At 37.8% G+C, this 17,350-nt stretch overlaps 1 protein-coding gene across 4 annotated transcripts in view; it reads left to right on the forward strand.

Moving 5' to 3' along the window:
- Positions 1 to 17,350, forward strand: part of Acf (ATP-dependent chromatin assembly factor large subunit) — a 177,806-nt gene that overhangs the window by 142,410 nt on the left and 18,046 nt on the right. For all 4 annotated transcript variants that reach the window (XM_089245722.1, XM_089245720.1, XM_089245721.1 and 1 more), the window contains 2 exons: positions 2,368 to 2,654; positions 13,847 to 13,939. In XM_089245722.1, the coding sequence (XP_089101848.1) occupies positions 2,368 to 2,654; positions 13,847 to 13,939 (380 nt within the window). The remainder of the gene's footprint in view (positions 1 to 2,367; positions 2,655 to 13,846; positions 13,940 to 17,350) is intronic.

Genomic DNA, 17,350 nt, shown 5'->3' on the forward strand with positions numbered 1-17,350 from the left:
TGACAGAAGGAAAGCATTGGTCGATACAACAGAAACCAACTCCAGTTATACTGATCTATATATTGTACAGGCAGAGTAACCCCTCCACCAAATCAGGGCAACCTTTATGCCCACCCTGTATAATTAAGCCTGATCAACTCATGTTCCCATCAAAATCCTTTTCCTGAGGCCCGCAGAAGTGCTGCAACACGACGTGGTATGGACTCGACTAATGTCTGAAGTAGTGCTGGAGGTAATTGACACCATGAATCCTGCAGAGCTGTCCATAAATCCGTAGGAGTAAGAGGGGGTGGAGATCTCTTCTGAACAGCACGTTGCAAGGCATTCCAGATATGTTCAATAATGTTCATGTATGGGGATTTTGGTGCCCAGCGGAAGTGTCTAAAGTCAGAAGAGTGTTCCTGGAGCCACTTTGTAGCAATTCTGGACGTGTGGGGTGTCGCATTGTCCTGCTGAAATTGTCCAAATCCGTCGGAATGCACAATGGACATGAATGAGTGCAGGTGATCAGACAGGATGTTTACGTACCTGTCACCTGTCAGACGTATCAGGGGTCCCATATCACACCAACTGCACATGCCCCATACCATCACAGAGCCTCCACCAGCTTGAACAGTTCCCTGTTGACATGTAGGGTCCATGGATTCATGAGGTTGTCTCCATACCCGTACACGTCCATCAGCTCGAAGCAATTTTAACCGAGACTCGTCAGACCAGGCAACGTGTTTCCAGTCCTCAACAGTCCAAAGTCAGTGTTGTCGGGCCCAGGCGAGACGTAAAGCTTTGTGTCGTGCTGTCATCAAGGGTACACGAGTGGGCCTTCGGCTCTGAAAACCCATATCGATGATGTTTCGTTGAATGGTTCGCACGCTGACACTTGTTGATGGCCCAGCACTGAAATATGCAGCAATTTGCGGAAGGGTTGCACATCTGTCACATTTAATGATTCTCGTCAGTCGTCGTTGGTCCCGTTCTTGCATGATCTCTTTCCGGCCGCAGCGATGTCGTAGATTTAATTTTTTACCGGATTCCCGATATACTTGTGAAATGGTCGTACGTGAAAATCCAAATTTCATCACTACCTCGGAGTTGCTATGTCCCATCTCTCGTGCGCCGACTATAACACCACATTCAAACTCACTTAAATCTCTGTAACCTGCCATTTTAGCAGCAGTAACCGATCCAACAACTATGCCAGACACTTGTTGTGTTATATAGGCGTTGCCGACCGCAGCACCGTACTCTGATTAGTTTCATATCTCTTTATTTGCGTACGCATGCCCGTATCAGTTTTTTTGGCTCTTCAGTTTATATATGATACTTTACAATGATTTGTCATCATTTTAATGCTGCCATATATATGCACAATAGTTTATACCTTTATAATGGTTTGTCATTTTTTTCCATCCTCCCAGTTATGAGGCTTTTTGAATAGACGTCATAATAGACGTCAGCTTTAGTCAACTAAAACTTATGTTGGTTGTGTAAATTAAAAAACCTTTAGTATCTCATCTTCCTGCAAAATTTGTCTTTTTCAAAGTGTTCTGTGGGTTAAAAAAATTATGACAGCTCCTGAAACATTAAATGCAGTATCTATTAGCTGTATGTAAGAAAGTGTAGTAATACAATCATTAACTTCAGATATTAGCGATAGAGAAGTTCAATGCTCATTTGCAATGACAATGAATCAAGGTTAATGTGTTTCAGAAAAAGAGTTGTGGTCACCATTAGGCAATAGTAGATAATAGAATAGGTGTGATTTTCATTGAAGTGGTGATCAAAACATTAATACTATCACCAGGGCTTTACAAATTGAAATATATGATGTATTCACTGGCAAAAGTTCTTTAAACCCAGGTATGACTCAGCGATGTTTTAATTTCTGCATTGCAATACGTCAGCCTGATTTGAATTCTACAGTAAATAAAGTTTGCAGGTCTGAAATCATTTTAGCTTTTCTCCTGCACTGAACAGTTCAGAGGGTTACACGCATGCCTTGAATTTTCACAAAAAATTTTCACCATTTAACTGTCATAAAATGTTTTCATATTTGAGTCACATAAGTATCTGTTTGTAGTAATTGAAATAATGTTGACCCTATCTACAGTATGAACAGAATACTGCATGAGTTACTTGAATGATGCATGGACATGGAGTAACCGACAACAATTTAGACCTATCGCTGATTTACTGCCTGCTACTCCAGAGGGGGTGAGTTGAAGCAGAAAGTTATCATTGCACAACAAGCCCAGCACCCGAGGACCATATTCTAGTGATACAGAAATATGCTAGGGATATATACAGAAAAAAAACTGTTTTGGATTTTCTCCTTATTTCAACTAATTTGATTTCCCTTCCCCTTTTTAGTGATGAAGATGAAAGCTGTGAAGAAGAAGAATCTACAGATGAAAGTGAAGAGGATGAAGAAGAAGAGGAAGATGACAATACAGTTGATAGTGGCGATGAGTTAAAAACGGAAGTATTCTTAGAGGTTTGTGAAGTGTGCGGAGGTCCTGGCACAGTTGTTTGCTGTGATGGGTGTCCAAAAGTATATCATCCAGAGTGTATTGGTATGAAACGTATCCCAAGAGGCGAGTGGCTTTGCTCAAAATGTCAGAAGAAAGATGAAGCTGCTAAGCGTTCTCGGAGACATGGTTTGTAATATTTTTATTTAATGACATTTGTTTGTATGTAAGTTTCTCTGACATTTAACCTACATCTACTCTGAATAATGATGCACACATATTCATTCAATTTGGATTTACAATAAGTTAAACAGAGCTTTAAAAAATTCCATAATTCATACACATTGAATTGTTACAGTGAAACACCTGTATAGTGTATGAAATTTTATGTCCGGTCATATTTCTCACATATATGACGTTTTATACTGCTGTATCAGGGCTTGAGGAAATTTCCAGGAACTCACGTGAATTGATATTTAGAAACTAAAATTTTCAGTGTAATCCACAGATGTGAATTTCACTACTTTAAGAAACTGCATCTTTTTCTATGTATATTCCAATGATTATATGCCAAAAACATAAGGTACTCTGTGCAATTAATATCAAAATCTGAAGAGAACATAATTTTTGAAATTATCAGTTTTCTAGGTATTTGAAAAAGATCTAAAAAAAAGTGTCTGCATTTTTTATTCTGCTGCTTTTTCCCTCTGCATCTGTCTCAAGTGCCGTGTTGTAACAAAACTTAAAAAAAAATCAAATAAAACAAACTGGCATTTTCCATCACGATTTCTAATTCCAACTGAAAAATTTGGCCCTTAGATACAGTGAAAAGCATGTATAATGATACCCTCTATAATGATAATGACCTATATAACAATGTTACTGTTTGAGTATGTATGTAACTCTAGTATTTTTCATATATTGCCACTAGATGGCACCGCTTACAATTATTACCTGTTACTTTTCCTGCCTTTTGAAGCAGATGTTTGTATTGGCTCGAGGCAGTCGTACCTTTGCTGATGTCTAAATAAATACAAATGCATAGCTGCCAAGTCTCCCGAATTTTATCTTCATCGCTCGATCTCCCGAAATGTTCTTAAATCTCCCGAATTTTTACGAAAATCCCTAATTGTCCCTAAAAATTCCCTACTTCATTAAAAAAATCCCCGCTTATGAAAACAATCCCTAAGGAATTTCTTGTGGGGCATGAAGCCTCTTTTTTTTCCCTTTCGAAATGACGTCACATGTCGTAAATGGGGAAATTCCCTTTTTAAGGAAGTTTTACAAACCCTCTGATGGTAACAAGAAAGTTGTTTGTCTTATCGTGCAGGGAAATGGCTTAGCAGCCAATAGTCCTGGATAATAATTGAAGATTATGGTGATGCACATGTGGTCAAAATTTCTTTTGTTGAAGTTACGTACGTGCGATATAACAAAGCATGAATAATGATAAGCAAAAACATATTTAATCAATTTTAAAGATACTTATTCCGATGAATTTCCTTTCATCAAACGTTCCAGAAGAGGGCTGACTTTTCCTTTTTGTACAAGTTGTGGTACGGACATAAACATTGGTCATGGAAAGACTGCCATCATCACTCATGTGAAATGAAAAAAAAAGCATCGAGCAAGTGTCACAAAAAGTCAGTGTTCTTCAAAAATTGGCGGTGTTTTCCTTCATCTTCCGATGATTTTGGGGTCATTCGCGGAGAATGTTTGTTCACAGCGTTTCTGATTGAACACAATATTTATCTTTACATCATTGAAGTTTTGACCTCTGATTTCACTTGTTTTTTGCGTAGGAATTTTATTCCCAAGGGTTTAACTTCCATGTGTGTAAAATCCCTATTTTAATTTGACTTCAGTTTTTGAGTAGGGATTTTATTCCCTACGCTTCAACTTTTATGTTTGGAAAATCCCTATTTTATTTGGAAAAATCCCTATTGTATTTATTAGGGAGTGGTTTTAGCATAAAATACGGGTGTGCGCGAAAATCTCCCGAATTTTCATTTTCAAAAGTTGGCAGCTATGCAAATGCAAATACAACGCCACAACAGTCAAAATGCCCAACGAGGTGGCTGAGAAAAAGATGCCCATAAAAAATATGGATGTCATATATTTCAAAAATACAGCAACCCAATTAAAAATGCAATTAATAAAAATTATAAACAATATATACACGTGATAAAATATTATACAATGCCTATAAAGAATACTTAAGGTTGTCTTATTCCAAGTATGGATAGCTTCTCGATTTACCTCAACATGTTTATTGTATTCCTTTTTAAACGTGTCAATTGTGTTACAATTTACTACCTCCGGGGTAAGCTATTCCATTTATTCCATTTTATTAATTAAAATCTTGCGTTCTCCATATATATTGGCATGTTGGTCATCCACATATATATTTTTGGCACCCAACCAGGGACTTGCTGCATATTGTAGCCCTCATATGTCAACTAAGGACATTGTCGCTCATCAAGGTAGAGCTAAGGCCTCGATCACAAGAATCCAACATTTCATTAGTGCAACCGGGTTTGATGACGAGGACATCAAGACTAGATTGGAAAGGTTTGAGAATGGCTTTGACAAATTTGTTCCCCTTGATGGATGGCTAGACGAGGAATTATCGGAAATGGACCAGATGGAAGAATAGTGTATCTTTCAATAAAAGCTAAATTGAGATAAGCTCTGGCTGCCATGGCAGAGGTGCCCACGACAACAGTTGAGTTTTCCAACGCGGACACCTGTACTGTAATTCTGCTGTAGCTGGAGAAACAACAATGAGTGCTTTCACAGTTTATGACATGTTCACTGTCTCCTACTTCTACTGAGGTAAGAGGCATTCATTTGCCTCGCATGAACATTTCATCATTCACGGGGGTCGTATGTACACTGGAGCAATTTTAAGGACCTTTACGAGTCGATGATTCACAAATGCATTTGACAAATGTCCAGAAATTCAGCTACTTGAAGGGCCTCTTGGAGGGTGCTGTAGCAGCACTGATCAAACACATACCAGTGTCAGAGACCACTTACGTAGGAGCGTGGGGAAAATTCTTTCTTTGTTTTGATCAGAAGGTCATAGTTTTGTCTCAGGTAAACACGTTTCTCAAGCAGCAACCAGTTTTTACTCCTGATGAACCAAAGCTGAAACACATTGCCGATACTTCGGATGAGATTATTTTAAGTTCGCTTGCTATTTATGATGAAGCTGTTACTCTGGACATTTGGGTCATTCAAATCTTGCTTGAAAAGGTTGATCTGGAAACACGACAGCTTTGGGCTCAAAAGACAACAGAACAAGATTTTTCAAAGTTCAGAAACTTCGAGTAGTTTCTCAATTCAAGATGTGCTGCCCTTGAGGTCTTCAATTCTGAAAGGTCAGCAAGTGGAATCAAGGTGCCACAGAAATCAACATTGTCACCTAGCAGTACCATCAAAAGCTGTCCATTATGCAACAGATCTCACGTGCTACATAAGTGTCAGATATTCAATTCCTGCTCAGTGGCAGAGGGAAAAAGCGTTGATAAATCTAACTGCCTTGTGAACAATGCTCATTGTGATTCAGGTGTTCGCGATGTGATCAGCAGCATCATTCCACTTTGCACGAAATGCTTCCCACTGGTGTTATTCTTTCTTTCAAACCGACCACAACTCAGGTCTATCACCATCTATTGTGCGATTTACTACCAAGTGAGCTGTGCCGGAAGTGTAACTGTGTGTGTGTACCTAACAGTGTGAGTGCATATGTAGTGTTATATTTTCAGTGCTGCCATCCATATTTCAGAAGTGAAGTGAGTGTTGTGTTGTGATTGAATTACATTTGTACTTTTTGTTGGTCTGTTGCTCTCTGTGGCAAGACTTTTTAAAGGGGAGATTTGGACCGTGAAGTTTTCTGGGGTTCCTAACTTTTCAAGGCACCTCCATGGAATCCTATTTGGCAGGGTTGTTTTGTTTAAAACACGTTGGTTTAAAACACACCATGAAAACCAAGTGGTTTTTGTAAAAACCCAGTTTGGTTTTTTTCAAAAAATCAAAGTGGCCTAAGTATAATTCCCCCCCCCCCCCTGAAAAATATCATATTGGTTTGTTATTAGCCAAAATTTTTCATTTTTACCACATTTTAATACCTTGGGATACATTCTGATGGTATATCGTTAAATAACAAGATTTTATAAGTGGGTTTTTTTTCAAAAAGTCTCATAAAAGTGGCCAGAATATATATATATTTCATATGAAGTTTTCAAAATTTCTCATTCTTACATTTTCTAACCTTTTGCTACATTCTGATGTTCTATCTTTAGCAAATTCATGAATAAAGATTGCATCACACATCTAAATGTAATGGTGTATTATCTCACAGGTTTCTTTTTTCCTTCACAAAGAAGCAGCAACAGTAGTGACACCATCATGCTAGGGACAGGTGGTCCTATAATCCAATAGACACCAGCTGTCCTTGAAGGACAAAGACTAGTGTACTATTACGAACAGATATTTCAATTTTCTTTCCCATAAGAAGTAGCACATCTCACACTGTATATCACCCAGCCTTAATATTCAACAGTTTTTATACTTTCATGGTTAAGCAAAGTTCTACTGTATAGTAGTAACAGATTTATGAAAAATAATCAGCTATATACAGGGTGATTATAATTAAAGTTTTGATTCCAAAACTATACAATAAGTACTGGTCAGAATGACTTGAAAATTTGCATGGATGCTGTTGAAGAAATGGAAATTTCATGGTGCAAAAATGTTCAAGTAGATGATGCTGTACTTGGCCAGCAATATAATCTATTTTGTGCAACCATATCATTTCGGCACTTCCACGGCATCAGTGTGTGGATAGAACTTCTATCAAGATGCATATTGCAATACCAGCAAAGCAGCTGCTGAAGACCCATTTTGACAGGATGCACCTTAACTCTTACAACTTCTGGCTGTAGGGGGTACCTCAAAATGTCATAAACAGTGGTCAGATTGTAAACTTTAATGAATTGCAATCTCTAACACATCCCCTATATGTTAGAAATACCTCAGGAACATTAACGTGGGAGCGCATTTGATTTAATAAAGCTGAATTGCAAGCACATCCACATCATAACCATGGCATACTCTGATCTGTTGTTGAACAAGAATTTTTGTGCTTTCAGCCTCGTAGCCAGAACACGGTGGACAACATATTTAACATTTCTTAAGTAAGTTGTAGTTATTCGTTCGATTACTTTGTTTTTTGTGATGTTTCCATGAATTATGAAATCGTGCAATGCTATAATTAAGGTATCATTTTGCCATGACTGGCTATCGTTTCCATTCTGCGAGCACATTTCCCACGTGTTGCATGATGTTATTAATTTTACATTTTAAAGTATTTTTTCCCCTTTACCAAATGAAATTACATTTTTTCAGGAATATTCATGTCAATTTTCAAGTCATTCTGATAATCGTTCTTTTTTTACAGTGTTTTGAAATCAGAACCGTAGTTATAATCACCCTGTATATCTTAAATCATTGCTAATTAATCTGCATTATTTATGCTTCATTAAATACAGTATATTCACCTAATTTTTATTGTAGTTTTTGCAAAATAGCTTCCTAATTAAGCATACTGAAAGTAACTGGAGAAAACATCTTTATATTATGTGATTAATAAAAAAGAATTTTCAAACACGAAGTAATCCATTGAGTAAAGCAAAAAATAATTAAATTGCAAAAGTTGGTTTTTGTTAAAATGTAAGAAATATTTATTGATTAATATAAGAATAGTGTTAATTACCATTAATAAACATTTTATTTCAATTAATTAGTAGAAGTTTGAATAATTTTTCAGAAATTTCATTGTTTTTAATGTTAATACTATATAAAACAAAAAAACCTGGTTTAAACCAAAAAACCCGGTTTTTTGGTTTTTTTACCAACCCTGCTAGAAAGACTAATAGAATATTTATTGCTAAATCCTTTATTTAATGTCTTTAATGTTAATACTATTTAAAACAAAACCGGTTTAAATAAAAAAAACCCAGTTTTTGTTTTTTTTTACCAACCCTGCCATTAGGTATATGTGCAAAATTTGCTGACGATCGATCTAAAATTGTAAATTTGTATAGAGAACACACACACACACACACACACACACACACACACACACACACACACACACACACACACACACAGAAAATCAATTTATATATATATATGGATTGATAAAATTCATCTTATGTATAAATGTGAAATATATGTATGTTTGTTCTTTATACAAATCTACAATTTTAAACCGATCGTCCCCAAATTTTGCGCATATACCAAACAGGACTGGGATTGAACCATACGCTACTTTGAAAGTTCGTGAGAGCAAGACAAACGGTCAAAAAACCATCAGGCAACAATGGTTCTTGGGCCCCAACAATCACATTCAGAATGTTTACTCTGGTTTCAGACATGCTTATGCCTTGTCGCTTCTTTAATATTGCCTATATTATTTATAATAGTTTATTACTTTATAATGGTTGGTCACATTATCAATCCTCCCAAAAAATCGAAGAAAACCCGGGCATTACCAGGTATTATAGTTAGTTTATAAATGAAAAATCACAAAGTTGAAGGTGGTAAGAAATGGAATTTGGAAGCATTATATGTTAAAATTGCAATATTCATAATTGAAATTAATTTAATCTAAAAATGATATACACACACACACACACACATAGAAATTATAGTATTTTAATATATAAACACACATTGGAGACAAAGAGAAACATGATATACTTGAAGTGTGCTTTATAATTGTTCACTTCATCTAGTTCTCAAGTAGAATTTTTAACAGTGGTTCTAATGAAGGGCGGTAAATATCTTAATGCATTTTATAATAAGGCTTAGAATAGTAAGCAGTTTCTGTATATTAATAGTTACAATAATTGTGAGTATACTAGTTTTTTTTCACAACTTTTATGAGACACTAGATATAATACCTGGTGACTCAGACTTTTCAACTTTCCGGATTTAGGCGGGAGACTCCGAATTTTTCATCCTTCCTCCTGCTCTCAGGATTTGTTAATTTCTCCAGATTTTGGCAGAAAATTAGAGTTTATGCGAGCTTTTACATTGCAACATAAATGACTGTCATCGTCGTTAAGGAAAACACATAGAGGACAGCTGTGGTCATTTCCATCGAGCAGCTGTAAAAAAAGTCATGGTGACCACATTTAAGCAACTGGCAAAGACGTGACTTTGTTTACGTAGCATTTATCAGCAATCATTTATTAGGGACATGACCTTGGTTGCAGAAGTTCCTGTTTAATTGTTGTTGTATTCCATTGACAGCCGTGCTGTAAACACAAGTTTTTTCGTCAGAAGCTTTGTATTTTGAAGTTTTTAAATTGTTTCCTCCGATTAAATGCCTTCAGAAAGAAAATACAAAACTTTAAGCTATATATATATAAAGCTAAATATAAAACTTAAGAATTCATATATCCAAGATTATCTATCACTGATAGCATCTGCGAAAGGAAACTTATGTTTTATGAACAGTATATAGATGTGATTTCTTCAATTCTGCATGGAAAGACTGACGTGAAATTATATTCTGCTCAGGGGCAATGGAGAACCTGCCTTGGGGGGGGGGGATAATGGAACTTTGTCTTAATTTATTAACTTTTTTTGATCGAGTCTGAGTGCCGTTGAGGGAGGGGGAGGGGGTACCACCTCGGGGTGATCTCCTGATTTCTGGATTCCAAAATTTGCACGTCTGGGCGTTGGCCAGGTTTTTTTTTCAATTACTAAGAGGATTAAAAAAGTGGCAAACCATTATAAAGGGATAAACTAATATATACATAATACTGACAGCATTAAAGAAGTGACAAACCATTGTAAAGGCATACATGAGACACATTTGCTAGGGAACCACAGTGATCAAAGTAAACTTTACAAAAGTGATTGTTGAGGCCCAGGAACTATTGTTGCCCGACAGTTTTTTTGTCCATTTTGCATTTGCCCAGCTCTAAGGAACTTAAAGTAGCTTGTCTTTCAAGTCAGAACCTATTTCGTGTATATGTAAAATTTATCAACAATAGGTCTAAAATTGTAGATTTGTATAGAGAACACACACACGGACAGACAAAATCAGTTATACAGTCGAATCCTGTTATAATGAACTAGAGACCGGAGAAATCACTTCGTTGTGAAGGAATTCTGGGGCGCGGTAGCCCGGTCGATAAGATGCTCGTCTAAAGTACCAAAAGGATGTTTAGAGGTGTCGCGAGTTCGATACCCGTTTCGTCCTTGTCAGAAAACTTTCCAGACACAGGGGTACAACAAAAAACGGCGACTTGACCGCAGCAAAAATTGCTACTGCAGGAAGTCCCCCATCGAGGGGTTAGCGTACCAACCTCTCGATGAGTATGAAAAACAAGCCTGCCGTTCGGAATCGGCAAAAAATTGTAGGTCCCGGTCTAATTAGCCCTCGTGTGCAGAAAATGACCGTGGGGCGACAAAAATGATCAAAAGTGAAGGAATTCTAGGTTTTTAATCGTTCCTATGAAAGGATTTTTAAAATGGGATTCAAATATATACACTCATTGCCATAAAAATTTGCGCACCCAGAAGAAGTCGTCAAAATGAAACAAAATTTTACACATGTAAGTACTACGTTGATATAAGTAAGTGATTAGAAAATCCAAGAAAAAGGATCATTTATTGCAGAAAAAAGTACAGATGAACAGAAGTTTTAGTACTCTGTTGGACCCCCTCTAGCGCGAATGCACGATGCGATACGAGCGGGCATTGAGGCATACAAGTTCCGTATGATGTCCTGAGACATCTCGTTCCACAGTTGCTGTAAATGCGCCTCTAGTTCGACCAACCTCGTAGGGTGTCTAACTTGCCGTCCCAAATGATCCCAGATATGCTCGATTGGTGACAAATCTGGTGATAGAGCAGGCCAGGGAAGCGTGGTAATGTGGCGGAGGCAGTTTTGTGACATCCTTGCTGAGTGTGGCCTAGCACTGTCTTGTTGAAAGATGGCTCCACGGAGCCCTGCCACGAGTGGCAACACATGTGGCTGAAAGACGTTATGGACGTACCGCTGGGCTGTCATTGTGACATGGATCAATATTAGGGGTGACAGTGTATCGTAAGCAATAGCACCCCACACCATGACACCAGCTGTGGGAGCGGTGTGTCGCTGTAAAGCGAAGGCAGGATTGAAGCGTTCACCACGGGGCCTCCACACACGAACACGATTGTCATCACTGCTCAAGTTGAATCTCGATTCGTCGCTGAAGACGACCTGGTTCCATTCCGTTGCAGTCCAATCCCGTCGTGCTTGACACCACGCCAAACGGAGGCGTTGGTGGGTGGGTGTCATTGGCAGCACACGTAATGGGCGCCGCGATACCAGGTGTCCTTCAGCCAGGCGCCTTGCGATGGTTCGGGAAGACACAGGGGCCCGTAGTGAAGCTGCTGCCTGTGTCTGAATAGCGGCCAATGAGGCAGTTGACTCTACGCGTGCGTTTCGGATGATGTGACGGTCTTCTCGACGACTGGTCTGTCGAGGGCGTCCTGAACCTGGTCGCTGTGTAAATGATGTCTCTTCTGTCCACTGGTCCCACCACCTCCTCACAGTAAAATCAGAACGGCCTAGTTGACGAGCTACTCGCCTAGCTGACCACCCAGCTTCCATCATCCCGATGATTCTTCCCTTATCGAACTCTGACAACTGCTCATATGGTCTTCGACGGCGGCGTAACGGCATGTCTACCTCAGCATTTTCTTTGCAAACGATTAAATACGCTCTGCTTACCTGTTTTATACTCCAAGGAGAACGAAGTTCAATGCCCTCTAGTGGCATTACGCAATGCGCAATCACGCTGCATTTCTAATAATTTGCATATCTGCCCGACATGTACCTTCAGGCCAACTTTCGTTTCGATCCCACAATTATTTCTTGGTGCGCAAATTTTTATGGCAATGAGTGTATATTATATATATAGAAGTGATTTTTCTGGATCAGTTCCTTAAAAATATATAGGTTTATTTCTGGATATATATAAAGTAAAACCTCGATAAGTCGTCACCTCAAGTTATCGAAAAATTATGACAGCTTAAGCGGAGTGACGACTTAAGTGGAGTGTCGTCTGTTTTAATGTGCAATGTTGTGAAAATTGTATAAATTTAAAGTATTAATTGTAATATGAAATTTATTGAAGTATGAATCAAAATAACAATATTAATCAAATTTACAGATTGCAAAAGAAGAAAAAATGACAATTTTTTACTTTTTTTATCTTTATTACCTAAATTATTGTGGTAAAATGTACTGTACACTTTGATTTATATACTAGCAATTTTTAATTTAGATTAACAGAGCAACTGTTAGAATAGGTAGCTTTTCTTCGTAATAGACACACACTATTGCACATTAATTTTACATATATACATCAAATTTAATTTTAGTTTTTTAATTTTTCACCAGTAGTTCATGATACAACTAGAACACTTTTGACTTGGTGGAGAGGCCCTGGGCAGGAAAAGTAAACAGAAGACCGCAACTTGGGAAAGAATGACTGATTTTTTTTTGACAAAAATATTGTGTATAAATTTCAAGCCCTAAATTAGTAGAGTCCATGCTTTCTATGATAATTTATTATCCACAGCCATTGCACTTTGATTTAGTTGATTTGACAAACTTGATTAATTTGATTCTTCGATTCACATAATTTTTGATTTCCTTGCACTATATACAATCTTTGATTATCAATAAATTTTGGTTTTGCCGGTGATGCCCTGATCACCCCCCCCCCCCTTCCGGGGATGGGAGCAAAGTGCTAACGTTGCTTCTTGCAACAGAGCCTGGGTGTCTTGCAGTTTCTCCAGTAGAGCCCATGCAGAAATGAGATCTAGCTTGAACAGTCTCGAAAAACCTTAGTCAGCAAATTAACTTCCGCAGCGTAACTATTGTTACTTAAACTGTTCTGTTTGGGTATATAGGATTTTATGGTGACTTTTAAGCATATGACAATGTTGTTAATAAGCTCTATTTTTAATGGTAGCAATAAAAATAGTTTGTTCCTCTTTCGCAAACTTTTTCATAGTGATGAGTTAACCGAAATTAGCGACAAGTAAACGAGGGTTTAATAACATTGTTGTCTATGAGCGCTGGAAGGGCTTGAAGAAAAATGACCACTTAACCGCAGTGACGACTTAACGAGGTTTTACTGTAGTTCTGACACAGTTAATCTTAACATAATTACTTTACTTGGGAGGGAGGGAGGGAGGGAGGAAGCCTTGAAACTTGGAACCCTGGTATACATTGTCCCCACCCACCTCTGAGCAAAATTACAACTTGGAGTATAATGTGAAATTCATCATTTGCCATATTGTAGGTCTGAATGGGAATTATGTGACCAGAGCGCATTCTATGAGTAGTGACCAAAGATCTTCAAGAAGAAATTCAAGACCAAAAATTCAAATCAAAGGTATCTTTTTTTTCTTTTTTTTTAAAGTCTTGCCTTATCACATGTTCACATAACTTTATTGTGGAGTGAAATATACTGTTATCTTGAGTTACTAGAGTCATTAAGTCAAGAGTCAGGGATGTTTTTTTTTTTTTAAAATATAAATTTACCAAAGCTGCCTATGAAACATAGCAATACCCTAAAGTTACGTGATAGGTGGAACTGCAGATAACCACCTGAGTGAGTACAATTTTTTATACAAAAGACATTAATATAAATTGCCACACACACAAAATTTAGTAAAATCACTTATTTTTTGGTAAAAATTACAACGAAAAATGCAGATGTTTCTGCACAATGTATTTAATGGAAAAAAATTAAATTTTTTTTTAAATGCTAGCAGAAACATATTTCAGGTATGAAACTGTCACCAATCTGCAAAAATGACATATGTACCACACCAAGCCCCTTGGAATGACATTTCAGACCTCGTGGTGCTGCTACTTTTCCTATGTTTTAGAAATGCTCTATTTTTCTACTTCTGCCACAATCGTCCTTTTTTACTCTTATTCTCTCCTACTATTCCTATTTTATCCCTCCATTCTTTTGTTTACAGTCAATATCTCACTACGAAAATTCAGAGAAACCACAAAATGTCACTGCTTTCCCACTCCCTCCCTTTTTAATGTGCTTTAGTCCGATCTCAACTCGCTTCTGAAAAAGCTATTTTTTTCAGTTCCACTGAAGTAGGGGATGATGACAAGCATATCTTTTCGCTGCCGTGCCTTAGTCAAAGTGCTAGAAACTGAAGTCCAGTGGGGAAAGCGAATTTGTTTTGCAGATCAGTTGTCCTAAACAAAAAAGCGAGAAAAAAGGGGTTGGGGGGTGGCAAGCTGTCCACACACGAGAGGTTCCATGAGATACTAGGTTTTGCTTCCGGGATACCGTAATGAGCGTTCATCCCTAAATCCGGGTTTTCCTAGGAGTAGGCTTTTTGCGCCGCTTGAACCGAACTGGATCATTTCGCGGCGTCTGCAGAAATGTGTTATGTAATCATGCTACGCATTTGTATTTTCCTAGCATGGCGCATTAGCTCAGGACTAATATAGTATATGACCCACAGCTACTGTGTCATCTGCGTGCTCTGGTTTGAAGGGAAAGGAAAGAGACACAACAAAAATGAAGAGAAGCGGTGGTTGAGTGGTCAAAGTGACTGACTCGCATCGTGAGGTTCCGGGTTCGAACCCTACCATCACCACAGTAATGGTTGGCTGAAGTTGATTTTCTGTGGTTTCCAAATTCAAGGCGTGAATACGAGTCGATCTCCCCTTTAAAAAGTCTCGCCACAGAGCAACAGTACAAATTGTAATTAAATCATAACACATCACTCACTTCACTTCTGAAATATAGATGGCAGCACTGAAAAATCAAACAACGCTACATATGCACTCATACTGCTAGGTACAAACACAGTTATATTTCTGGCACAACTCACTAGGTAGTAAATCGCACAATAGATGGTGATAGACCTGAGTTGTGCTCGATTTAAAAGAAAAATCTGTCAGTCATGCCCAACGTAAAGCACTGTTGTGAGCTGTATTGCGCTCTGTAGGAAGATACTGCTTTTCTTATTGGTGAGTGGACACTCTCACTTATTTCTTCACTCTTTCTTATATCTTGTCGGGCTAGGTAATTAACATTGTGCGCAATAGAAAACCACCTCCTAAGAAACTCCGACTTTACAGGACAGAGCTCAAGCCACGTCTGGTTTACAGGAGGGAGGGGGGGGGGAGACGAGCCTATTACCCACTAGCTGAACCCAGTTTTTTTAACCTTCAGAAAATAACTTTCGGGTGTCTTTATGTTTGGGGTCATCTTACTTGCTGTGACAAAACCGACGAAAACATTTTGCTAGTTTGTTGCACCTGAACTAACATTCTCCCTATTGAGTCCCCTACAGAGCCATTTTATTGATCTCTAAATGCTTAGTGGATCCAAGTGATCTGGAATTGTGTCGCTGGCCACTTAAGTGCTCTGGACCTTTGCTGCGCATCATCTTATTTATTTTTGTAGCATCGTCTTATTTATTTTGTATTTTATTTTTTGTAGCACTCCTAAGTGTTTTTTTCTTTTTTTTAAATCGAGCGCAACTCTGATCTATCACCATTACTACAGAGTGAGTTGTGCTGGACGTGTGCATGCGTAACTAACAATCTGAGTGTGGAAATTGCATTGTTTGATTTTTCAGTGCTTTTATTTATATTTTAGAAGTGTTATGATTAGTGAAGTATTATGATTTAATATTTGCACCAGTGTAGGTGTTACTCTTTGTGGTGAGACTTTTTGATAGGGAGATCGTGCATGGTGGGATTTGAACCCGAATCCAGGCATTGAGAGTCCATCACTATGACCACTTAACCACCACAGCGGCCTTAGTATTTTTATTTTTTAACAGTACGGCCGAACCTCTTATAGTGCCCCACTTTGCCCCATAAATTTTTAGTGAACAAATCTTTCACATAAGTATTACAAAGTGAAAAACCTGTTTAGCGCAATTCATAACGTCAACTATTGTTCGATTGTATAAAACAGTCAATGTGTCATTGTCCAAGAAAATTTCTTCATTTTTTCTTATAGTATTTTGATTTTTTTTCTTCCAAAGGAGTTGATTTATCCTTTTCACTCCACTGTTATCACTCAACATAACAGTTTAGAGCATAATTTCCCAACTTTTTTTTGTCCCATTGCCCCCTTCAGAAATTTTTTATCCCAACACAATCTAACCCATAGAATCCTATGTTATACCCCTAGCTTCTACCTCCCCTTGGAACATTCCATCGCCTCCGGGGGCGTTAATGCCCACTTTGGAAATCACTGGTTTGGAGCAAATGACTTGTAAAGAATAATTTGGTTGGGGGGGGGGGTCTAGAAAGCACATTTCTCATGAATACCTGAATGTGTATAAGGATTTTAAAGCTAAACAACCAACCTATTCAAAGGATTGAATTGATTGGAATTTCCCCCATCAATAAACCATTCAGATTTATTGATAATTGGAAAGTGTACAATGAGTGTACTGCAGTTTGTTAAACATTGCCCCAAGATAAGTTTTTCATTCGTGTGTTTTTTGCCTATGGTGGCATTACAATGGGGGTTCCATTGTACTTTAAAATTCTGGGTAGTTCCTAGAACAATAGGTTGAATGATTTTACATAGAAATGTATAAAAAATTGCTAATTCATGTGATTCCAGAACAAGTTATCATTGTTAGCCAAGGTACAGTATCATTACATCATTGTCTACCACAGTGGAAAGGTGCCATTAAATCCAGGAAAAGTCTTAATTTAAGCTGTTTTTCTTGACAAATAAAGACATTCATGGAGCATTAAGAAATTCAGCTGGTACATAACTTTTCTTCAATTAGTTAAGCCA

This window comes from Pholcus phalangioides, unplaced genomic scaffold (assembly GCF_987345545.1).
Source record: "Pholcus phalangioides strain wild (caught in Gottingen) unplaced genomic scaffold, Ppha-v1.0 ptg000016l_1, whole genome shotgun sequence".
Lineage (NCBI taxonomy): Eukaryota > Metazoa > Arthropoda > Arachnida > Araneae > Pholcidae > Pholcus > Pholcus phalangioides.